The following is a 25772-nucleotide window of genomic DNA, read 5'->3' as shown; positions in this document are numbered from 1 at the left end:
AACTATACAAGATGTTATGAAATAGAGAAATTTTAGTCATGGTAAAATTAGATTTTGAATACAACCTTTTCTATATTTGTTCTTATTCGTTATTACGTTTTAAGATTAGCATAAAACAAATTGCCTGTGTTTTCACAATGTTTTGCAGTAATGACCTGCATTGTAGAATTATTATTTTTTATTTCGTTCAGTGGCTTTTTAAAAAATGGCTAACTACAGTTACCTGAAAAACATTTTTTCCAATGTGCAGGTCAAATCAATTAATCAGTCAGTCAATCAATCCAAGCTGGGAGGATTCATTTATTAGAGTTTATTTTCCTTGATAGATTGAAACCAAATTTCCATCTTTTAGGAGATGAATATGGACACCATAAGAGAAACCCTAAAATTAACTTCTTTCACCAACGAAATGTGTCACTGCCAACTCCACTGATTAGAACTGCCAATCTCGGGCTGTTTAGAAACTCACTCCTGATGTGGGAACTGAAGAAACGGGCCCCAACAAACTCAAAGGGAAAATTTTGGTCTCCTCATTTTCAGAGATTTAGATCACAGGTTCACACAGCCTTGTTATTGGAAATATTGAACGTTGGGGCTGAGCAGTTGGAGTTGTAACTAGGATGAGAAATGTTTCTTGCTTCAATGAACTTAGTATTGATTGTGAGTTGTCATGATTTGGGGACTCTTTATGGGTGCCTGTTTTTAATGAGGAATCATGCCACATTGTTCTCTCACATTTTCTAAGGCAGCCAGCAAAACCATCCGTGTCTCTCCATAATATACTTCTTGAAGATTTCTGATGCACTGTTGCAGGTATTCAGAAAATCAGCCATGATGCACCCCAAATATTTTGGGATTGTACTTGGGTAAAGACCAAGAATAATTCATTTATGTGATTATAAATTAGAGTTTCTGATGCAAAGGTGGTCAGGTAACAATTTTCAACAGTAAAAAAACATATATAGCCATCATAGGCAGAACAAGAAAGCTTGTTCCTCTTAACCTTCTCTCACCAACCACAGAGCATTTTTATCATGTTTCCATTTGAGCAAGTGGTATATACCAATTATATCCCCCCCCCTCACTTTTTTTGTATTGTTAGTGAGCTTGAGTGTTATTTTGGGTATAAATTCAAGAAATAAAGCAAAAGCTAACAGGTTTCACTATATAAAGTATGGTAGTATGTGAACTTGACACAATATTAAAACCCTGAAAAATCTTAATTGAGTTTCACCAGTTTTCATAAAATTCCCTGCAATTCTTAAACAAATAAAGTCAATAGTTGAATGTAACATAATTACTACAACCATGACCCATTTGAAATTATAATACTGCCATACAAGAATAGTCTTTCACTTAGGTGATAGATTGACAGGTTTCTCTTAGAAACCACATTTAAAGTTTTAAGAACCATAGTCATAATTTTCTGGGATTACCCTCTGCCTTCTTATGGTTCTCCAGACATATAATCTATATCAGACCAATTGATTCTTTCCTCCTGGCCCCAATTTTTTTAGGCATCTTCTGCAGTATGGCAGCTCCAGTTAAGCTTAGAGTTCAACATCTTGAATGTCTAGATTCCATGGTCTTCTAAGAGGTGTAGTCCTGAAGCATCTGGAAAGCACCAACCTGTGAAGTATTCCAGGCTGATGTTCTAGTATGCAAGTAATCTTCTATCTGGGATGTTTTGGAGGAGCATAACATTATCAATCTGGGTTTCCCCTCGCTCTTGATTTTCAGATTAGTTTTTGCTTCCAAGAGTGTCTACAAGGCTCACCTAGACCAGTCTTGGAAGCATCAAGAAAGCTGAAGACCTTTAGTAGCCTGAGGGATAATATTGTTTGTCCTCACCTCTGTTGTAATCTGATACACTGTGGAGCAGAGTGGAAAGGTACCACTCAACTCTACCAGAAATGCCCACTTAATTTGCAAATTATCTCTGTTGAATGTGCCTGATGTTAAGAAGAACCTTTTTAACCAATGCAAAGGTTAAAACCTATTTTAAGCCAGCCCATAGAAAAGGATTGGATCCTCTATACCAAGTTTGGACATTATGACAGGATAATAAGGAAAAGTAAATGTGAGTGATTTTCAAACTCCTTAACATCGTAGCCCAATAATTTCACAGCTTCATAGTCCCCTGAGTGCCTCTGTGTGTGCTATGCTCTCTGGGGGACCCTTGAAAGAAAAAGGATAATCTGAGGCAATCTGGACCCAGTTGTGCATGATGTGAATGACAGTGTGAATGACTACAGTGTAGTAGGACCACCAAGGGAATACATGCATGATATGGATCATAGAATTCTCCTGTAAGCTCTTTCCATGCAGTTGGGTGTATGTATATAACATTCTAACAGGAACGGTGCAGTGTTTGACAAGGTATTTTAAAATGCTTATGAGATTCAACAGTACTTTATGATGCAGTGAGAAGAACTGAAGAATGGAAGGAACCCTTTGCAAACATCCACAGCTTTCCCTGGTTCATAACTATGCTTGATACGCCATCACTGACTTCCTTATAAGAATTTTACTTTTGTACACTGTCCAGACTCCGAGATGAACGGCCATAAAAATGGGGTGAGTAACTAAAACTAAGAATACCAGATTTGGATGACAAACCTTGCGAGATGACTGCCCTTGATAGAATCCTGTTTGAGCGCTTCTCTGAAGATGGTTAAATACTTTGGCATTCAACAAAGACATTGCTTTCCATAAAAACATCACCTTTATTCTCTCTTCATACGAGCACATGAGATTAAGCGAAATCAGAAGTTCTACATTTAAATTAGCCTTTCTCAAACTGCCACGCTCCAAAAATGGGAGCCAGATTGGGGAAGCCTGAATGCTTGGGGTTGTGAGCGGTGGTGGCACAGTGGTTAGAGTGCAATACTGCAGGCTACTTCTGCTAATTGCTGGCTGCTTGCAATTTGGCAGTTCAAATCTCACCAGGCTCAAGGTTGATTCAGCCTTCCATTCTTCCAAGGTTGGTAAAATGAGGACCAAGATTGTTAGGGGCAATATGCTAACTCTGTAAACCGCTTAGAGGGGGCTGTAAAAGCACTGTAAAGCGGTATATAAGTCTAAGTGCTATTGCTATGCAAATTGGATTATCCTAATTTACAGTGAGCAGTATTTAGGATGAACCCTTCCTATGGCCAAAGTTTGTGTGGGCTATTGCTATTGTGCCAGATCTTTGAACTGAATTGCTCAATATTTAGTAATGGACAGCTTCACATCAGAGCATCTTGGACAAAATGTTTCTTTCGGTACTAGAATGTAGGCATATTAGTTTTGTTTCTTTTTATAGAAAAATGATCCATCTACTATTTTTTAAAAATCATTTTTCTTAAAAAAAAAAGAGGCTACATCTGAAAGCCATTGCTTACCATAAATTTATAAGCCAGCATACTTTTTGTCGTGTTATCACTCCTTTAAACAATGCAAAACCACTAATGTGGCTGTGTCCTACTCAGTCTTATGAAGAGACGACAAGGTTACAAACGGTCTAATATTAAAGAAAAGTTTTGATTCCAAATGTTTAAGCTTCCCCTTGTTTCCAGGATTTTCACGTCTCCTCACCTTTAGTGTACTGGATAACCACATGGATGTGATATCTTCTTCAGAAAACGGTGGCCACAGTTTTATTTATAAAGGGAAAGACCTGGTAGCCCAGAACAGGAAAATAAGTGTGTCTCCCCCTCCCCAATCATTCTACCAGAGAACTTATCCAGGAATTCTTCTATCCTTCACTGCAACAATCACAAAAGTTGAAGCTATCGCTTCCTTTTTACAATCGAAAAAATGCAAAGTACATTGATCTTCAAATATCTGCCTCGTTAGAGAAAGAATTAAGTTTATTTTTATTTTTTGTAGAATCGGCTATTTGATTTTTCCCTCCCTCCCTCCCTCCACCCACCTCTTTTTTTTGCCTCCCAAACTGATCAAGTGAAGGCAGGACTGGCATATCCTTGTAGTAGAACTGCACAGTTTACCATGCAAAGATGAAGAGCTATTCGAGTTAAATCTTCATACCGCCCGTCTATGAGCAAACCTCTCTTAGAAAGCAGCCGAGTGCTAAGAATAATAATAGCATTACAAGATGGTTTGGTGGTTATTTTTTGTTTTGAGTTCTTTTAAAAGCCATACAGTTTTAACTAAAGAGTTCTTTTTTTTAACTCTCAAAAAGAAAGGGAAAAAATGACACTTGGCTTAAATAAATAAATAAACAAACAAACAATACTTTAAAAAATACACGACTAGAAGAAAAAAAGGGGTTCTGCACCCCCCCTCACCAACACATATATATTTATGACATGCAAGAGATTAAAAGAGAACTTTCTGAGATTTCTTATCCAAAACAAATCAGAACTAAAAAAAAAAAAATTAAAACAAACAGAAAACCCCAAAATAAAATTGCAGGAATTGCAGAAGAAAGCTCAGATTCGATTTGGTTTGCAAACACCACGTTTTGGAAGCATTGTGTTTTAAGGTACGTTGTATACCATCAAAAGGCACCAAAGGATTGACTCAGCCAAATCCATCAGAAACCATTTGTGGGGAACATGATGGCAGGTTGCAGCTCGTGGTAGCATCCCTGCCCCTTCATGAATGATGAGTCAAAATGTTCCTGCTGCAAACCTGCTCCTTCTGTCTTGCCTTCGTTTTTCCTGTCTGAGGCTCTTTCCAGATAAGAAAACGGGCCTTTTCTGCCCATTAAAAACAAAGTTGCACTTGCCTGCTTCAAGCAAGAGTAGCGCCATCTCCTGTCCAAATGCAGCAGAAGAGAATCTGCATTTGTGGAAGGGAAGCAGCTCTTCTTTGCTGTGTGGGATGGGATTAGGGTGGGATATCACTGGGGAAGTTTACCTATTTCCTAAATTTTAAAAAATAAGTCTTGGGTTTTTTATTTTTTATTTTAAAAGGGACAATTGCATCAATGCTGGAACCGGAGTCAACGGAACTGAGCTACATGTAAAAGAAGAAGACAAAGAGAAGGAAATCAGAAAGCCTTAGGTGAATTAGTCTGGCTTTAATGGTCTTCATCTATTCCTAATGTAAGTACGTTAGCAGTATGGCCAAAGTGAAGATGGATCATAGGTCACCTCTGATGTCACAGACACTACTCAACAGGTGACAATGAGAGTTGTGCACCTAGACTTTCACTGCAGTTTCAAGGCAGTGAGTCCTTTGTGGAAGGTGTGAAAACCTGAAGACGTGTTTTTTTACAGGCTGCAACTTTATGCTGTTATGTTATTTTTTAATCCAATGTGCAATCTGGGGCAAAAAAGAAGAAGATGTATCTCTCACAAGAACTGAGTTACAGGAAAACATTCATTGTGTGATAACAATAAATGATCATCTGGAAAGGCCCTGAGTTAATAAAAGGAATACGCCACTTTAAAAAGGTAAACGGTCAATTACAAGAACTGAATCAACAGGAATTCTAAGTACTGTTTTCAAATAATGTATTAATTACTTGAATAATTTTTTTGTTAAAAAAAGAGATAGCTTAATACAATGCATCTTTGTTTCGTGGCCTTGGCTGAGTTTTCTTTTTCTTTTTTGTTTGTAAATATAATTTAGTAATCTTACCTTGGTTCTAGATTACAAATTATCTTTGTAAAGGAACTAAATTTACCAGCAATTACTAGGGAAATGAAAGCATACAGAATTCAAGCTCACTGTGGTAGTAGCAGCTTGGTTGCTTTCAGGACTTAAAATTCAACTGTTCCTAATTTGCTTTGCCACCCAATTTCTTTATATTGGGGGGGGAAAGCAATAAATGTTGGAATCTGAGAGTTTACCTCTGCACAGTTAGTGTCTGCAGAGGAATGATGGGGAAAAAAAACAAGGAGAAGAAGAAAACAGGACCAAAAAAAAAACTTTAAAAAAACTTTTGTTTGCTAGTCTCCAGAATATTAGATTCCCAAGGAGCATTTTTTTCTCCCTCCTAGTTAACCTTGTCTTGAAATATATACAGGTTATTTGTTGCTGCCACTGCTATTATATTTTCTGAAGGATGCCAAGCTGTATGCAGGATCTTTTTGCTAAAGTCCAGACTGTCCACACTAATTTCATCTTTCCTCCTTTTGCCCCCAACACAAACTTTGCGAGGCTTCAGGATGGCACGGGGTTTGCTGTTTTCTCTTGAGGCTTCAAGAGTCACATCACGCTTGGTGTTGCGATCAAACATTCTAAAGAAGTTGTTGTAGGAGCCAGTCATGATGACACTGAGAAGCAAGCAGAAAAACAACAAAAAGTGTCAAGTGAAATTTAGAGCCTTTTTAGTTTTCCTACTTCTCTCAACCATTTCAAGACAGATCCAGCTTTAAGACATACCCACCATATCTCCTTTCTTAGGGAGAGTGATGGCTCAGTGGTTAAAGACACAGAGCCTGTCAGCTGCAAAGCTGACAGCCTGAGTTCGAGATCTGAGCGCCACACAACAGGGTAAGCTCCCGTTACTTGTCCCGGCTCCTTCCCACCTAGCGGTTTGAAAGCAGGCAAATGTGAGTAGATGAATAGGGTATCACTTCAGTGGGAAGGTAACAGCGTTCCTTGGCATGTAGTCATGCTGGCTACATAAACACAGAAAAGTCTTGGGACAATGTTGGCTCTCTTTGTTAAGAAATGGAGATGAGCACCACACCCTAGAGTCAGATATGACTGGACAGGTGAAACCTAGCTTTACCTTTATCTCCTTTCTTGGGAAACCACTATAAGGAGTGCTTTGGGAAACCCCAAAGCAGTGTGGGATGGAATAACAAGTCAGGAGGCAATTTGCTGGCTCTGTAAATGTCAACTTAAAGGGGAACTATAATCACCACTAGTAGCTAGGCCAGTTATAGCTCATGCATTTATGCAATGAGTAAAGTCTTCCTTATTCACTCCTGCAATTTTCACTTATAATCAGGTAAGGTGGCTAAATTGGACCACCCCTTGGTAGGCAGCATGGGGACAGTTGTTAGAACTCATCTCATTTCTTCTTATCGTTATTTTGTGTATTCATCCCAATTCACAAGATGCAAGATGATTGTTTTTAAAAAATCTTAAATATCAAAATAATGATCAATCAAATAAGTGCTAACCACCCGAAAAGAGAATGATGATACATGGATCCAATGAAAAGTCTCAGCCAATTCAACAGTTGGCTTGGGTTGCCCCCATAAATATTTAGATCAAGGGGAATGCTGCTTGCAAATAAGATAGGATCCCAATGCAGCACCATCCCTTAGATTAGGGCCTTTCTGGTGGATTCAGAGAAATATTCCTGTCCACAAATCCTGCCGGCCAATATTTAGACTGAAAATGTAAAAACTAATTACAATGGCAAGTTAATTTCATGCTTAATTTTATGTTACAAATGAGCAATATTCAAATTACTTTTTAATTTTCTAATTGTCCGTAGCTGAAAGTATAATGTTGACAAAAAGAAACATCCCAATTCCATTAGCCATAGTTTCCAAGGAAGAATTAGGCAACTATATAGAGGTCACTTCAATTTCATTTCTATTTCATAAATGGAGCCAACTAAATCTTGGCTTTGCATGCCTGGCTATAATTAGAAATTCTAATTTATGTAAGCTAGTGCAAGTTCCTTTTTATTTTAAAACCCCCACAACTCATCACAATGCTAATGTACCATAAGAACATTAATGGGTTGGCGTCAATGTGTGCAGTACATTTCACCATCAGTCCTATGCTTATCAGGTTTTTGGGATATGTATGCTTGGCCCAACATAAGCAGTACTTATTCAGCTATCTTAATTCAAGTAACTTTTCTTCAAATTGCTTGCAGCTGTTCTTTGTATGTCTTATGTTAGTTTTGTGGATGACAAGAGTGACTTTTGAACAAGTCATGAGATTTATTATAGAGCATTTTTCAAGTTTCAATGAAATTTGGGATTTAATTATTTTTTTCATTTATGAAAAAAACTTTTCTGCACTGCACGAGGAAGCAAAGAGCAGAAGAGATAAAAGTGGGTAGATTTGAGGAATCAGAAAATGAAAAAATAATAATCCTGCATATAACTCCTCACCTGTCTGACCCATTCCATACACATTCAAATTTATCAAAAATGCAATCATTCTCATAGAGGGAGCACAGCTTGCTGCGGAGGTAATCATGAACCTAGGAAAAAAAGAGACACAAAGAATAAAAGGAAGGAAGCACTGAGAAGGAACACCATACTAAAGTTTGATTCAAGCTCTGCTCACAGATTTCAGAGAACAAGACTTTGAAGTTATTAGCAACAGTTATTTTATCTTAGTTTCTACCATGGATGTCTTTGGAGATTCTCAGTCATCGAGGTCATGGTTATCCCACAGGTGCTTTTTTCAAGAGGCAACTGGACTTTCTTCTTTTTCTTTGAAGATATTTTGCTTCTCATCCAAGAAGCTTCTCTAGTCTACAACACAATCCTTTCAGCAGATCCACCACATCCATTTGCACTACTCAGATGATCTTGAGGACACAGACAAACCTCTAAGTGACCTCAACGACTCTCTAAAATAATGCAAATGAGTCTGCAAGGAATATAAATCCTTCTATTTCTCACTATCCAGTCAGAATCGAAGAAACTTCTTGGGTAAGAAGCAAAATGTCTTCAAAGAAAAACAAGAAATTCCAGTTGCCTCTTGGGGAAAAAAAAGAAACTTTGGACTTCTATCATTGATGTTTTAATTTCAGTGTTTTGGTTTCTTTTGCTCTTACTACTAAAATCCACCAGGAGCCTGTTTTTTTACTGCATTAGCAATATAATTGAAATCAATAAATTATGTGTAGGCCAATTCCAAGATCACACAACAGTAATAAATAAATACATGTAAAAATAAATCATTTTGAAGCATTTTGGAATGTTGTGAAGACACCCACACTTTCACACACTGTATTTAATACCTATAGCCTTCATTCACATCCCAGGAAACAAAGGAAAAAGATAAAATACCTGGTATGTCTCAATAGGTCTGTTCTCCATATTCAGATCCCACACCTTGACTGTGAGGTAATCCCTGGTCATGATGTATCTCCCAGTATGGCTGAACTTTACATCAGAAATTGAAGAGATGATCTCAGAAAAAAAAGATCTGTTACTTGGATCTTCGGGCTCTTCAAAAACTACATGAATCACACACACACACAAACACACACATACAAAAGAAACAACACAAATATAGTCAAGGAATCTGTATCACTGGGCTTAATTCGATAAATTGTGAAAATACTTGAATTTCCCACATGGTCAGTCATAAGGAAAATTCTGCAAATACATGTTAAAAAAACCCCAAAAGACTTAACGTATTTGCTGGAAAATAAGTTTTCCTGAACTTAACTACCTTTATTTTGGAGTAGAAAGCATTAAGAATTATACTGCAAATCCCACTGAAATCAGTGGAACGGAATTGTGCAGATAAAGACTTACATTTCATCCATTTTGCTGGGAAACTAAAGGATCACATTAGATGCAATACCTTTGAGGCTGTTGTGCTCACAACTCAAGCCTTTTATCCATACTAATTTTCACTTATTTCATGTATTAGTTTAATATAGAAAGCAGCACCATACATTTCTGCAGGCTTAGTCATGCTTACAGCTCAACTGATCCATAGAAACCAATGGATCATTACTTGGTCATGACTATATCCTTACCTGCTGTGTTTTAAGATGTGGAAAATTACCCTGGTTATTTCATATCACAGAATTTGATTTAAGTTTTAGATAATATTAAGTCCACCTGACAATATAACAAGAACACTATAGAAATAAACTCACTTATCATTCTTCATGTATCATGAAAAGGCATTGGATACAGTTAACAGTCATACAACTAAAGGAGATGTTCCTTATTGAATGAAAGATTCAATAGGAATAAAACAATTAAAACAAATTCTTGAAATATGAAAAATTATTGGCTCTGATATGAATTTTCAAAAATTTGTTAGTCTGCCAGAAGGAAATCACAGTTATACCAAACCCCAGGCACAGATCTGGTTTAAAAATGAGAAACCTAGAGCAGTGATGGCGAACCTATGGCACGCGTGCCACAGGTGGCACACAGAGCCATTTGTCAGGGCACGCGAGGCGCTGCCTTGTCAGCTAGCCAGCGCGCATGCGCGCGCTGGCCAGCTGAGTTCACCCTTTTTAAAAGCCATTTTTTCACCTTCCCCAGGCTCCAGAGGCTTTATAGGAGCCTGGGGAGAGTGAAAAGAGCCTCCCCCGCCCCCCCCCAGAGGCTCTCCGGAGGCTTCAGGGACCGTCCGGAGGCTTCCCTGAAGCCTTCGGAACACTTAAAATGACCCTCCGAGCAAACCGGAAATGACTTCCGGTTTGCTCGGAGGGTTGTTTTGAGCGCTCCGAAGGCATCAGGGAAGCCTCCGGACCGTCCCTGAAGCCTTCGGAACGCTTAAAACGACCCTCCGAGCAAACCGGAAGTGACTTCCGGTTTGCTCGGAGGGTCATTTTAAGCGTTCCGAAGGCTTCAGGGAAGCCTCCGGATGGTCCCTGAAGCCTCCGGAGGGCCTCCGGGGGGGCGGGGGAGGCTCTTTTCGCCCTCCCCAGGCTCCTATAAAGCCTCTGGAACCTGGGGAAGATGAAAAAAGGATGTAAAAATGGGGGGTCGTGCCTGTTGTGCGCGCATGCGCACTGGGGGTCGTGCATTGCATTATGGGTGTGGCACGCCCGCACATGCCCCCCCTGTGCTCCCCCCACTTGTGGCACGCGAGCCAAAAAAGGTTCGCCATCGCTGACCTAGAGCATGAATTTATATGCTGTTCAGAGTTGCTTTGAACTGTGAGATGCGTAGCAAATAAATTTAACAACAACAACACAGTACGTTAAAATCAGAGAAGCCAAACATCTGATGGCTGGTTAACATCTATTTCAGGCCCTGCAGAGATGTTTTGGCAAGTCAGAAAGACAAACTTCCCACTATTTACTCCCTTAAAATCAATGAACAATGAATGCTGTCCACATCAGGAATATGCTCTCAGCACATCAGGCAAAATTTGATACAACTGATAGGCTGATGAAAATAGTGAGTTTCTGACAGTGGTGGGATTCAGCCAGTTCACACCTATTCGGGAGAACCGGTTGGTAACTTTCTATGCAGTTTGGAGAACCGGTTGTAGGAAGAAGTCTCCTTTTGTTTTTTCCCACTTTACAGGGCTAATCCTGTAAGGAAGGCAGGAAGGAAACATTCTAGTGTTGTTTCTAGCTTAATCTTTATTTCCCTGCTTACAGAAACTGCCTCTCCGGTTAACCCTTATTACATTGTAACAGCTAAGGCGAAGTGCCCATTGACCTGAGTGACCTTTGAGTTGGCCACGCCCACCCAGTCACATGACCACCGAGCCCCACCTACCCAGATGGTCATTAGGGCAGAGAACCAGTTGTTAAATTATTTGAATCCCACCACTGGTTTCTGTGCTAAACCATAGTGTGATTTGTTTGTTTTTTATTTAACGTCATTGTCAATCACACCACAGCAAAAATTAAGAAAAGTATATTTCACAAACACTAAATCCTTAGCTACATACAAATACCTAAGTTGTCTCTTCATTTAAAAATGTATGCTTAAAACAGTTACTCTGTGAGAGAGATGGGCAACCTCTTGAAAGCTTGAAGCAAACAGCTATATTTCAGGATGGATCTAGGAAAATTTGACAGGAAATCTGCAACCGTGTAGATACAAGAAATGAAACGAAGGTGAATTTTCTAGAGGCAATAGGATTTCTTTCAACATACATAGACAATATAAAATCATGAAATAGCAGACATGCTGTATGTATCCTTCCCCTCAGGAAGGTATTGCTTCGCTAGACATTTAACATCTAGGCACCACCAAAAATTGTTCAAAGGTGGTATAAAACTGGTAGTAGCAGTTTCATAAGAAAAAGACAACATATTAAGCAAAGGGATTTTTTTTCTTTTACTTTCTCTGCATAAATATTTGACCAACTTTATTACTCTGTAGTGGAACGCTGGGTTTTAAATCCTGGTTTTGGGTATATGATACAGGCAATAGGAAAAATAATTTTTAGATGCTAGGATAAACGATGTCTCAACAAATATGAAATGGCATTCCTCACAGCATTCTTAAGCTTGATGTCTACTCACTGCCAGCAGGAAATCTGATGACTTACAATTTTTCAAAAATATAATAAAAACATCACAGCAGAGAAAAAAAAAATCAAGACCTCAGGTGGCTTGTACAAAGTATCAAACTTCTATATCATAATCATGGACTTGGCCACACTAGGGAGTACAGTTGGGGAGATTAAAAAGAAAACCTAACAAACATCAACATCAATTCTGGGAGATCTGTCCTGTGTAAACACAAGCTTGAACATCACAGTAGAAGCCTGGGACTGACTGTTTCTGATGTTGACACAAGGGACAGTTTGCAACTACCATCAAAATGTCAACATGTAGTACAAATAAGAAGTGTAAGGCTATCTTGTGTGTGACACGGGGATAGATGTAACATTTTTCTTCAAAGCAATCTCTGGAGGCTTTAGATTGATTGGGGCAGGATTACCGGAAGTGTATGGAAGGCTAATCCTTCCCTTGTTCTGCTTTCTTGATCAAAGTCCTGTCCCCCCAATCACTTTTAAGTCAGAAGACTAATACCCACCCATCAACCATACTTACGATATTCCTCAGCTTACAACCACAATTGAGACTGGAATTTCTGTCACTAAGCAATGCAGTTGTACAGTTTGACTAGATCAGTTTGATCTCCCCTCTTCCTTCCTAGTATCTATCTCTTCCCACTTATGACTATAACCATGTTGCTTGTATCTTTCAATTTATATTGTTTTATTTGTTTACTAGTACGATTTGATAGCTTATTAGTAACCTTGACTATCACAAAGTGTTGTATCTTTTTATTCTTGATGAATGTATTTTATTCTCTTTACGTACACTGAGAGCATATGCACCAAAGACAAATTCCTTGTGTGTCCAAACACACTTGGCCAAAAAAGAATTCTATTCTATTCTATTCTATTCTATTCTATTCATCTAGTGGTTAAGACACCAGGTCACAAAATGTGATCGCATGACCCTGGGACATTGCAACCATCATAAATACATGCCAGTTGCCAGGTGACTGAATTTTTATCACATGACCACAAAGATGTTGCAACAGCTGTACATGTGAAAAATAGTCATAAGTCACTTTTTCAGTGCCACTGAACATTTATCACTAAACAAATGGCTGTAAATCAAGGAATATTTGTAGTACTAAATATACATTGCCCTCACCCATCAGCTACATCGGCCCTTTCCTTACAGTGATGAAATCTGCACCCAAATGCTTAAGCAACCTCGAGGTTCACCTTTGATCAACAGGTGGTGTCCTCATCTTAAGGATCTTAATTAAGGATTTAAACAGTCTTCTGCAATTATTCCCCCCCCCCAAAAAAAAATTACTCTGCTGTGGATGGATTGTTATTCCAGTGGTAAGAAGAGATGAAAATGGAGAAAGTGATAAAAGTCCTTGATGGAAAATGAAAGAAGAGACAGTGATAGAAATTGAGTTAAGATATATGTTTTGAATATAAGAGTGTTGCTGGGTTGAAGCAAGTAGAGAATAAATAGAAATAAAATGAAAAAGAGAGTAGAAGGCAACAACAGTGAACTTGGTTTGGGTGATTTAAAAAAAATAATGGTGAATGTCATCTGCTGGTGGCTTCTGGAGGTGGACATTGGATGGCAGATTATTTAACTGCTGGGCATATTTACCTAATGAAGATGATGTGGGCCATAAAGAGACATGCCATTATAAGAGAATCTAAGGGCATATATCCACAGAACTGGGGACGAGAACCTGAAACCATGTCACCCTTAGTCCTTCTTTTCATTAAACTAGACATACCCAATTCCAGCAACCGTTCTTTACATGTTTTAGCCTCCAGTCCCCTAATCATCTTTGTTGCTCTTCTCTGCATTCTTGCCAGAGTGTCAACAACTTTTTTACATCGTGGCGATATAAAAACTGGATACAGTATTCCAAAATAGAACAATTTTTTAAAAACACATAAACAATCATATTTTGCTTGCAAGGATTTAGAAATGGATTTAAATCTAGGTTTCCTTGAATAAATCCAAGCCCAACAAGTTTAGTAAAAGCCACTTTAAAAGAATTGTGATTTATTCATCAAAAGATTGACATAAACACATTTTGATTTATTCATCAAAAGAGTGACATCAACACCTTCCTCTGTATATTTTTATTTTAATTATCTGCAATTACCAGATGGTGCTCTTTCATTAAATAAAAGAAGAAACTTGACAGTACCATGACAACTTACACAGAAGCAGCTTTGGATTCAATTATCACCAACTAGTAGCCAAATATTTGAGGGGGAGGACATATTGCCAAAGGATACCTTTAGACAGTGGAGGGAGGGTTCCATATTATACAAAAGTCAGTCCCTACTAATTTAGTTTTGTTTTGTAAAACCTTCTATTTCTCCAGAAGGTAAGTAAATATATCTAGCCAGGAATTTATACCAAGTTGTTGATTTCAGTTTTCTGTCTAACATCATCCCCAGAGAGACAATGAATAAGGTATTAAGAATAAGATAATATCAAATCTGTACAGGAACATATAACATTTTCTATAGAAACTCTTGCGGTTTATTATTGTTATGGTTTGTTGCACAGTCAGCCAGATGTTCAGATTGGATTTTTATTTTTATTCACTTATCGAACCCTTTCCAAGGACCTGGGATAGACAGATGTTGATGTTTGATGGTATTAGAGGTGTTGTCATTGTTCCCAATAAACGTGTCTTTTGCAATTGACCGATGGTGAATAATGTTGTTGTTGCTATTCATTTGTCTAGTTGTTTTACAGACTTTTGGATGTAGAGTATATTTGTAGTATGAACACAGCATTGCATTTTATTTTTTAACAAGTTAGCAGCTGAATATGGGCAGCTCTATAATATATCTTCTTCAACCATAAATATTTGCAGTTTAGCACTTAAAATTTTAAACGTTTTAAAAATATTTTTAAAAAATAGTTTGCCGTTAATCTCCCATGAATTTGACCTACCAGGCTAAATCTTCCTGCTACCAGATGAGCTCCTCCTCCTAATACTACTTTAGACCTGCATGGTGGAAAATGACCTCAGGCAAAGTGTTTTCCATGCCATTTTCATCTGGGGTGTCTATGCTGGGGTGGGATTCTACCGGTTCAGGTGAACCAGTAGCTGGGAGTGAACTGGTTCGCCCCAACGATCAGATCGGCCCACCTGCCCAACCGCATAATTTTCCTACCTTTACCTTCTCAGCTGATTAGCACGGCAAAGCAGATAGCCGTGTGAATCAGCTGTGTTACTCCTCCGAAGAAACCCGGAAGTGAAGATTTCTTCATATTGCGCACATAGGCACAGCGCAAATCACGCGATCACTGAATCGGTTGTTAAACCAGGAGGATCCCACTACTGCCATTACCCTTAGAAGTGGATGAAGTTTAAACAATTATTAAATTATTAAACTCTGTGCACAGTCACTCATGCCCTCGTCCTTTCTCGCCTGGACTACTGCACTACTCTCTACATGGGGCTGCCCTTGAAGAGCACCCGGAGGCTTTAGCTGGTCCAGAATGCGGCCGCGCGGGTTGTCATGGGGGTACCTAGGTGCTCCCATGTTACACCCCTTTTAGGCGGCCTGCACTGGTTGCCGGTTGTTTTCCGGGTGCGATTCAAGGTATTAATCGCACTACTCTCTACATGGGGCTGCCCTTGAAGAGCACCCGGAGGCTTTAGCTGGTCCAGAATGCGGCCGCGCGGGTTGTCATGGGGGTACCTAGGTGCTCCCATGTTACACCCCTTTTAGGCGGCCTGCACTGGTTGCCGGTTGTTTTCCGGGTGCGATTCAAGGTATTAATTATGACCTTTAAAGCACTCCATGGCTTAGGCCCAGGGTACCTGCGAGACCACCTACTGCCACCAGTAGCCTCCCACCGTCCAGTACGATCCCACAGAGTTGGCCTCCTCAGGGTGCCGTCGGCCAGACAGTGTCAGCTGGTGACCCCCAGGGGGAGAGCCTTCTCTGTGGGAGCGCCTTCCCTCTGGAATGAGCTGCCCCCGGAGCTTCGCATAATCCCTGACCTCCGGTCCTTCTGACGCCCCCTAAAAAGTTGGCTTTTTCAGCAAGCCGGCCTGGCCTGTTAATTTTAACTTATTTTTAAATGTATTGTCCTATCAATTCGGGGTTTTTTTTGGGGGGGGGATATGTATTTAATTTCTTTTTAACTTTTGGGATGTGTGTTTTTTAATGTTGTACACCGCCCAGAGTCCTTTGGGAGAAGGGCGGCATATAAATCCAATAAAAACAAAACAAACAAATAGCTGAGGTGGGGTATAGAATTGTGGAAACAATTGTCAAACCTCAACGATATTATAAATGTCATTGAAAGGCCACCCCATATTTATTCTGGTAGTTGATTTATGTTTCCTTTTGCATCTCAAATACCAATGGACATTTTCCAGAGCCCATATTTCATGCCCTTTTGAAAAGCAGCTTGCACAAAACTCCAGTTTCTCAGCGGCCCTGTCAGGTGAATCAGTTAAGAGCAAGCTGAATATAACCCACTATTATGCCTGTTTTACACTGATTATTGACTTAATTTAATTTAGCCTGTATTGCATTTTTTTCCAGGGCGCTCAGATGCATTTTATACTCAGTTAATTATATTCAACAGAGATTACAAGGTCAAATTTTTGGTTGCCCTTTTTTTCTTTCTAACAAGGGTTTGCCCCTTATCTGTAATTCCAAAGGCTTAACTCAAAATTTGAAACAGGGGCTAAAATGTATAGATTTATGCTGCACATAACCTATTGCTGCATTTTTATTTTATTCTACAAATCAACGTTTGACCTTATCTTTGTTTAACACAATAACAAAGCTATTCTTTAAAAAAAATAAAACGTGGTTTTGGTTTATTGCTTGTGAGATTCCCCAAAGGAACTATAGCAGCTGAATTTTCATGGAATTTACCTTCATGCTACATGGCCAGGATGGGTATTATTGAAATCATTTCAATGTTTTGACCTTTTAAACACCAAAATACAACACAGGGAAGAGGTCCTCTCTCTTACACACATTTAGGTTAGTAGGAAGATTTTGGAATATTGATGGTGGCCCCAGGAATACTCCAGATTAAACAAGGGGGACAGAATATGAAGACATAGGCACTGCTTAAGGGAAAAAGTGGTTTGGGACCTCCATCTATCCATCCTACAGACTTTGGATAATCTATTACACTATGGCTAAACTTGTTGATACAAATATCATACATTCCCAGATAACCACTAGTTCCATCTGTAATCTTTGAAATGTTGGGTTAGAGCAACATTGTGCTACATAGGCAATTTTGAAGTATATATCTGTCCTATAAGATAGACAGATCAGGAAATAGATTCCACAGGAAACTAAAAAAAGACTATATTGAGAGAAGTGGCAACAGAAGCTTGCCAGTTTTCCATAAGTTCCCGTCCTTCCCTCTTATACCCCATGGAGTGGGGGGAAGTGGAGGAACCAGTCTCTTTCTAATGTTCTCCCTCCTCCCTGGGCTTAACACATGCTTCTGCATCTCTTGTTTCCTGAAGAACCTATGGATGCTTTCTCCAGAGTCATCTCTATGGGGTTCTACAGTATCTTTCTGACCTGACCTGACTAATGTGTTATCACAGTCCAAGAGCCAGGCTCTTAAGAGGGCAGCAGGTTAGACCCATCAGACATTGCCCCCACTGATAGCAGGCTCTTCATCTGCCCACATTGAAAGGCCTTCCTTGGTCACCACCAAAACCTTTCCAGCCAGAAGGAGCCAAGAAGAAAAGGACACACACACCCCAACAAAATCACCAGCACACACACAAGCGGCAGCTACAGCCATCTGGGTGCTATCGCATCCTGCCCCATACATCCCTACGACCAATTCGCTCTCACAGAGAGGAACTTCTCCGGGTGCCATCCACTAAGCAGTGCCAGAGGGCGGCGCCCAGGAGTAGGGCCTTCTCTGTGATGGACCCAGCCCTCTGGAATGACCTCCCCCCGGATATTAGGATTACCACCGACCTCCGCTCCTTCCGTTCAAAACTCAAGACCCACCTTTTTCAAGCAGGCCTGGCTCAACCATAGTTCCATATTACCCCTCCTGGCAATTTTTAAATTTGTAATCTCCATTGGGGTTTTAATTTAACTTATTTTAATATTTCTATGTTATTATAATATTGTATTGTGTTTTATACCTCCTCCGTACAATGTGTAATTTTATAATATGTGTTTTATTTATTGTACGCCGCCCCGAGTCCCTTTGTGGAGAGGGAGCGGCTAACAAATTTAATAAAATAAATAAATAATAAATAAATAAATATTATCTGCTACCATGGAGGGAAAAACGCTTCAGTGAGGAGGGGATTTCAGCCCCTAGGAACTGCCTTCCACTACTGGAAGCAACTTTGGCATCCAGCTTTGTGCTCCTCATTTCGGGCTTTCTTGTTCCTCACTTTTGAGATCTTCTTGACCTTTAAGTCTCTGGGGTTTTCCCTTGGTATTTCTAAGACTTCATTTGCCTGTCAGATTATGGATTATTTGTCTCTGTTTTATATCTCTTCCTCAGCTACCGGTTAATCTGTTGCACAAAACATAGTCTTTATCCTCCTGTCCTTACTCCATTCTTGTAATCACTCTTTTGATTGCTTTCTGGCTGGCTGTGCTTGTACATTCCTCCTGTTTTTCCTTCAGCTCCCTGCCAACTGCTTGTGTGCTTTGACTCCTGTGGAGCAGGGGTCTCCAAGCGTGGCAAATTGAAGACTTGTGGACTTCAACTCCCACAATTCCCCAGACAGCATGATCTTAAAATTGCCAAGTTTGGAGACCCTTGCTGTAGAGGAAAGAGAAGATTGAAAAAGGTTAATGCTCCTTCTGGAAACATATTTCTTCTGTAGAACATTGCAGACAGCACTTTTGCAGCAGGGGAACATGGCTGTCAGCTTCTCACATAATATGATACAAGTGCACCATTTTTACGAAACTAGCAAACGTTTTAAGAAACCAGCAATTTTTCAGTCTTGATGGGCAGCATCTCTTCTCCCACTGGTGATTTCTGTGTTACTCTTAATATAGAGAAATTGGATATCAGAGAAGCTGGCAGTCAATCCTTTGGAAATTTGGGAGAGGAAAAAATAGACAGGAGTGTAGTAAGTTACACTACAGTAGAGCTAGAGAATCCTACTGAATCCTGGGTCAATAGTTATATAAATGGAGAAAATCGCCTTTGTAGATGTTTCCCGACCTTCTTCTTAATATCACTGTATGCCACGTGAAGTGTTTTGTGCCTGACAGAAACGACAATGATATCACTGTATGCCACATGAAGTATTCTTGCTTGACAGAAAGGACAATTAAGCCAAAATTGGAACCTATTGTTGACAAAGTTACACTAGTTTTGTTATTTTGTTATGAAGATAGCCTGCAATTGGAAAGAGATGCCCCATTCCAACTTAACAGAAGTTAAGAGAAACAGATTTATAATATTAACTCGGGTAAGGTATTGAATATATACAAGCTTGTTCAAGTTGCTTGGATGGGCCCTCTATCTTATAATATTTTCATCCCTCTACTACAATTTAACACCAGTGACTTACACCGATTTTAACCTTCCTTTATAGGGTCAGTTTTAACTGAATATATATTGAATGTATCTAAGTGTACACACAACTTTACTTTTCATATTCCAATATTATGTTAAAAGTAAAATCAGGAAATTCCTGCATTAAAAGAAAAACAAACTTTGCTCCCCCTCTGTTATTTCAAACTTCATCACGGTTACTGATGTTATTACATCTTGTTATCTCAGGAAGGCTATTTATTTAGGGCACGAGCCAGCAACCTGTGGCTCTGGAGCCTCATGTGGCTTTTTCATCCTTCTGCTGCGGCTTCCTGTCGCCAGTTGGCACCACAATTTTGAGAGAAGCTTCCGATCGGGGAAGCAGGGCGCGCCAGGAGGAGACTCTATGACAAGGGGTGGTTTTTCCAGTCAGCGCCACAATTGATAGGGCTTTCAGTTAGGACAGGTAGGGGACAAAAGACGCTGTGCTAGGAGGAGACTCTATGGTGGGGAAATCAGATTTCTGGTCAGTCCAGACCGGGGGGGCGGGGGGGGGGCTTCTGGTTAGAAGCTACAAAGGTTCTAGGTTGCCGACTCCTGATTTAGGGCAATCCTCTTTTTTCAGTTTGAATAACTATGAAAAATTGTTCCAGATCCTTTTGCTAAAAAATAGTTAACTTCTCCTTTACTTCCCCAGCTCAGGAATGAGAAGGCAAATCAATTTGTCTCTCCCCTTCTGATTGATTCCTTAAAATGGTTTCCAAAGCCTGATAGGGAACACTGAAGTAGAACTTGGTTTTATTTTACTAAATCCCCAAGGGAAAGAATGAGACCAGTTATTATTAACTCTAGGATTTTAGAAGATTCTTTTAATTCAGGAATGACCTTCATATTTGCTGTTGAACTGAACAACCCTCACCTTCTCTTTCTCTCTTTTTAATTTCCTCTTCTTTCTCTAGAATAAACAAAACTAGCTTAGTTTTTCCTTTAAGCTCTCATTTCAAAATTAACCATGTGTACTTTGATAAAAATGCAATATCTTGTTTTCTAATCAAGCTCTCCCACAAAGACAACAGTATTTTTACTAAATCTTGCTGCATAGCTGGCTTTTTCATCTCTACTATACGCAGGAGACTAATACTCCTGATCTATTAATATACTCAGTTCAATAAGAAATCCTGATGTGTGTTTTAAACTGCTTCAATTAATATTTAATAAAAAAGTCACAGCTTTTGGCTGGGATTTTGAGGATATGAAGTTTTCACGAAGCACTTATGCATTAAGGTTGCATGGCCCCACCCATCTATGTTTAGTTAACCAATATAAAAAGCACAGAAATATATGCAAAAAATCTGATTCATAGTTCATTGGAAATGTCTGATTATATCAAAAATGTAAATGAATACAAGATTGATGGAATGAAACTTTAATGAAGCTTTGTCTTTCAAGGTCTAGAAAAAGGCTCAATTAAATTAAAATTGAATGACTAACAGTAGAGCCATTTAAAAAATTGGATTTCTTTTCCCAGGAATCTTATTTCTCTGTCAAAATTTTGTTCAGAGATGTCACCCTTGAGCGTGTCCTGGGAAGGAAACCTAGAGCACTTCATCTTCTGCAGTGGCCACCTGCCAAGAACAAGACAGTTTTATAAAGAGCAGCTTCTCTTCTGGAATCCAAGAGCACGACGAAGGTTCAGCTAGAAAGCTGCTTTGATGTCCACAAGCAGATTTTGTTTTCTGGTTATTTATGTTTCTGAGTTACACAGATGCTACCAAGCAAATATGATATGAAGAACTGAGTTAACATTCCATACATTATCTCATGCCTGAGAGCAAGTATGGTCTGGTGGTTAAAGTGCTGGATTAGGAACAGGGAGTTTCAGCAGGGGTGGGTCTCAAATTTTTTTACTACTGGTTTGGTGGGCGTGGCTGGATGGGGGCATGTGGCTGAGTGGGTGTGGCCAACTTGACATCACTCATGCACACTCAGTCACATGACGCCACTCACCAAATCATGCCCATCGAAACAGTGGCAAAAAGTTTTGACAGGCGGGTGGGGCTCCAGCCTCACTGGAGCTAAGGGAGCCCCTGCAAACTACCTGGTAAGAAAAAAGGTTTTTGTCCTCCTTGGCTCCCAGGAACACTCTGCAGATTTCAGCAGGGCTGGGGGAAGGGAAAAATGCCCCCGTTTTTGCAAAAAATGGGTGAAAAATGGGCCGTTTATCGCAAAAACGGAGGCATTTTTCTTTTCCCCCAGCCCTGTTGACGCCTGCAGAGTGCTTCTGGAGGCTGGGGGAAGGCAAACACAACTTTCATTTTTGCAAAAAATGGGCCGTTTTTCACCCATTTTTCACAAAAACAGGGGCATTTTTGCCTTCTCCCAGCCCCGTTGAAGCCTGCAAAGTGCTTCTGGAGGCTGGGGAAAGGCAAAAATCCCTCAGTTTCTGCGAAAAATGGCCCATCTCTGGGACATCTCTGGTACTGGCATGCACACAACATTAAAAAGGGGGGAAATACATTTTTTTCAATGAAGATTGTTCTGCACATGTTTAGAACAGAAAATAAAGATGGCGGCACCCAGGATAGAACTGATACGGTCATGTGTCTGGCCAAGTTATTACCTATTTGGCCAAACCAGTCTGAACCAGTAGGAACCCGCCTCTGAGCCTCACGTTCTATATTGTAAGGGCACAGAAATTGCATGGGTGACCTTATAGTAAGTTATTTTAAAAGGTAAAGGTTCCCCTCGCACATATGTGCTAGTCATTCCCGACTCTAGAGAGCGGTGCTCATCTCTGTTTCAAAGTTGAAGAGCCAGAGCTGTCGGAAGATGTCTCCGGGGGTCATGTAGCCGGTATGACTAAACACCGAAGACGCATGGAACGCTGCGGTGTTTCCTATTTTTCTACTTGCATTTTTACATGCTTTCAAACTACTAGGTTGGCAGAAGCTGGGACAAGTAATGGGAGCTCAACTCTGTTAGGCTGCACTAGGGATTCAAATTGCTGAGCTACGGACCTTTCTGATCGACAAGCTCAGCGTCTTAGCCACTGAGCCACCGTGTCCCTTAGTAAGTCATTTTGCCTTACCTCTAATAAATATCAGGCTCCTCAAAAAGTCAGCTGATAATCAGAAACCCTCATCATGTCATACATTGATAGCTTTTCTGTTAAGAAATAGGTAAGCAAAGTGTAAAAAGAAGCAGAACCTGACATTATGTGGGACAAATGAGGAGAAAGGAAAAAGGAGAGGTTGTAGCACAGGTAGTCCTCAACATACGACCACATTTGAGCCCAAAATTTCTGTGGTTAAGCAAACCAGTAGGTAAGTGATTTTTGCTCCATTTTATGACTTTTCTTGCCACATTTGTTAAATAAATCACTGTAGTTGTTAAGTTAGTAACATTGTTGTAAGGTGAATCTAACTTCCCCATTGACTTTGCTTGTCAGAAGTTCGCAAAATGTGATCGCATGACCCTGGGACACTGCAACCATCATAAATACATGCCAGTTGCCAAGTGACTGAATTTTTATCACATGGCCACGAAGATGTTGCAACAGATGTATGTGTGAAAAATGGTCATAAGTCATTTTTTCAATGCCATTGAAATTTTGAATGGTTTACTAAAGAAATGGTTGTAAAAAGGACTATTTGTAGTACTAAATTTCTATGGCCCCCACACATAAGATACATCGGCCCTTTCCTTACAGTGATGAAATCAATACCAAATGCTTAAGCAATCATGAGGTTCACACCTTTGATCAAACTTAAGAATTTTAATTAAGGATTTAAACATTCTTCTGCAATTATTTCCCCCCCCCCCCAAATTGCTCTGAGTGTGGATGGATTGAAGTTCCAGTGATAAGAAGAGATGAAAATGTAGAAAGTGATAGAAGTCCTTGATGGAAAATGAAAGAAGGGACAGTGATAGACATTGAGTTAGGACATACAGTATGTTTGGATAATAGGAGTGTTGTTGGATTGAAGCAAGTAGAGCAGGGGTGTCCAAACTTGGGAACTTTAAGACTTGTGGACTTCAACTCCCAGAATTCCCCAGCCAGCATGGCTGGCTGGGGAATTCTGGGAGTTGAAGTCCACAAGTCTTAAAGTTCCCAAGTTTGGACACCCCTGAAGTAGAGAATGAATAGAATGGGGCTGAAAAAGAGAGTAGAAGGCAGTAACAACAGTGAACTTGGTTGGGTGACTTAAGACATGCCATTATAAGGCAATCTAAGGGCATATATATGCACAGAACTGGGGACAAGAACCTGAAAAAGGTTAAAAATTGCTTGTGATTTGGAAGGTTGAAGGCTGCTTCAAGGTCTGCCAAATTGACCTGCCAACTTGGAAAAGAAAGTGAAGACCTTACATTTCTCTTCCTACATTTTCCCTTTTCAGTTAAGACTTCCTGCTTTCGGCTCTCATTAAAACTACCACTGCTTTGAAATCAAATGCATTATAAGGTCCAGTGCTTCTCCTAACCCATTTCTCCTTCTCTCGCCAACTATCTGCTGCACCAGACACAGTATCTCACTGCAATGTGTCAGGTAAATGATTTTTTTTAGCAAGTCAAACCATACAAATGCCAATGAGGAAGAGGGATGCAGTCTGAAAGTAGAATCTATCAAAGGTGAAAAAGTGAGTTTACATAATCCAGGGGCACCAATCAGAACTGGCATTCAGGGAAATGCAGCAGCTTTGTTGCACAATCCCATTTAATACATGTTTCCCAAGTGATAAAGGAAAGGGGTGGTAAGGAGAGAGAGTACTGGCATACTTGCCAATGAAGGTGGTACAAAACCGTATTAACAGAATAGCAGAGTTAGAAGGGACCTTGGAGGCCTTCTAGTCCAACCCCCTGCTCAGGGAGGAAACCCTATACCATTTCAGACAAATGGTTGTCCAATCTCCACTTAAAAACTTCCAGTGTTGGAGCATTCACAACTTCTGGAGGCAAGTCGTTCCACTGATCAATTATTCTAACTGACAGGAAATTTTTCCTTAGTTCTAGGTTGCTTCTCTCCTTCATTAGTTTCCACCCATTGCTTCTTGTCCTGCCTTCATTCTGCCTTTGGAGAAGAGGTTGACTCCCTCCTCTTTGTGGCAGTCCCTTAGATATTGAAACAGTGCTATCATATCATCCCTGGTCCTTCTTTTCACTAAAGATCCAGGACAGATCATGAGATGCAAACAGCCATATTTATGACAAGAATGCTCTTTGCCCAGTGAAGTTGGCTTTTTAAATTGAAACCGAGGAATAAACCAAGAGATCTGGGATGTGCTAGAGAAGAGGCTGATTAAAGCACATTTATCAAAGATTTCCTTTGGGGGTAGGGAAGATCATCTTTAAAGGGCAGAATTGCATTTATTTTGAATCTTGATGAACAGCCTAAATTCCAACTTCTAGGTCTGCTGAATCACAATCGACTGAGGAGCTGCAGTCCTGAAGGATGAGGGGGGGGGGGGGGAGAGAATCAATATCGGCCATCAAGGGAGAGATCAATCTGAACCTGTTTTCACAATTGCTTTGAATGTGCTCTAAAGGAAACTGCAACAGCAGCAACAGAACAAAGGAATAACACTAACCAAGCCAAGAGATCTGTTGTTGGGAAAGGAAGGAAATGATCCCACTTGCGTCTTATTACTAATATATTTAATCTGAACTGAACTGTCTATTTTACAGTAATCAAGCGGGAGGAAGGAGTGAAAAAAAAAGACCCCAGGCTAACCAAGAAATACAAGCGATAGATATCAGGATACAATCAGACACTTGCGGCAGCCAAATAATTGGCTGCTATGACATTTCCCACTAAGTCGGAGAGATAAGACTGAAGAGATCATTTCAAGAAGGTTGTTATTAGAGGTTGGGAACTGATTACAGTAGCAATATAGGCACTGGAAACTTTTTTATCCTAGAACCATGATGGCAAACCTATGGCTCGTGCGCAAAGGTGGCACGCAGAGCCCTCTGTGCGGGCAGGTGCACTGGCGCCAGCTGCTCTTCTAGTTTCTGTCACATGCACGTACCAGCCAGCTGATCTTTGTGTGCACTGGAGTGCCAGAAAGTCAAAGACCAGCTGGGTGGTGCGCATGTGTGTGTCAGCTATCTGGGCTTTGGGTTTCCGGTGCTCCAGTGTGAGCGAAGACCA

The 25772-nt window shown here is 40.0% G+C and overlaps 1 protein-coding gene across 2 annotated transcripts in view; it reads right to left on the bottom strand.

The window, feature by feature from the left end:
- Window positions 1-5495: 5495 nt before the first annotated feature.
- Window positions 5496-25772, bottom strand: part of PPP2R2B (protein phosphatase 2 regulatory subunit Bbeta) — a 284774-nt gene continuing 264497 nt past the window's right edge. For both annotated transcript variants that reach the window (XM_081936016.1, XM_081936017.1), the window contains exons 7-9: window positions 8949-9118; window positions 8040-8131; window positions 5496-6230 (exon numbers count right to left, since the gene is read on the bottom strand). In XM_081936016.1, the coding sequence (XP_081792142.1) occupies window positions 5951-6230; window positions 8040-8131; window positions 8949-9118 (542 nt within the window). In that variant the 3' untranslated portion in view covers window positions 5496-5950. The remainder of the gene's footprint in view (window positions 6231-8039; window positions 8132-8948; window positions 9119-25772) is intronic.

The sequence above is a fragment of the Natrix helvetica genome, assembly GCF_964273705.1.
Source record: "Natrix helvetica genome assembly, chromosome: 1".
In the NCBI taxonomy this organism is placed as follows: Eukaryota; Metazoa; Chordata; class Lepidosauria; order Squamata; family Natricidae; genus Natrix; species Natrix helvetica.
The sequence above is the reverse complement of the archived record's forward strand: the minus strand, read 5'-3'. Positions and strand labels throughout refer to the sequence as shown.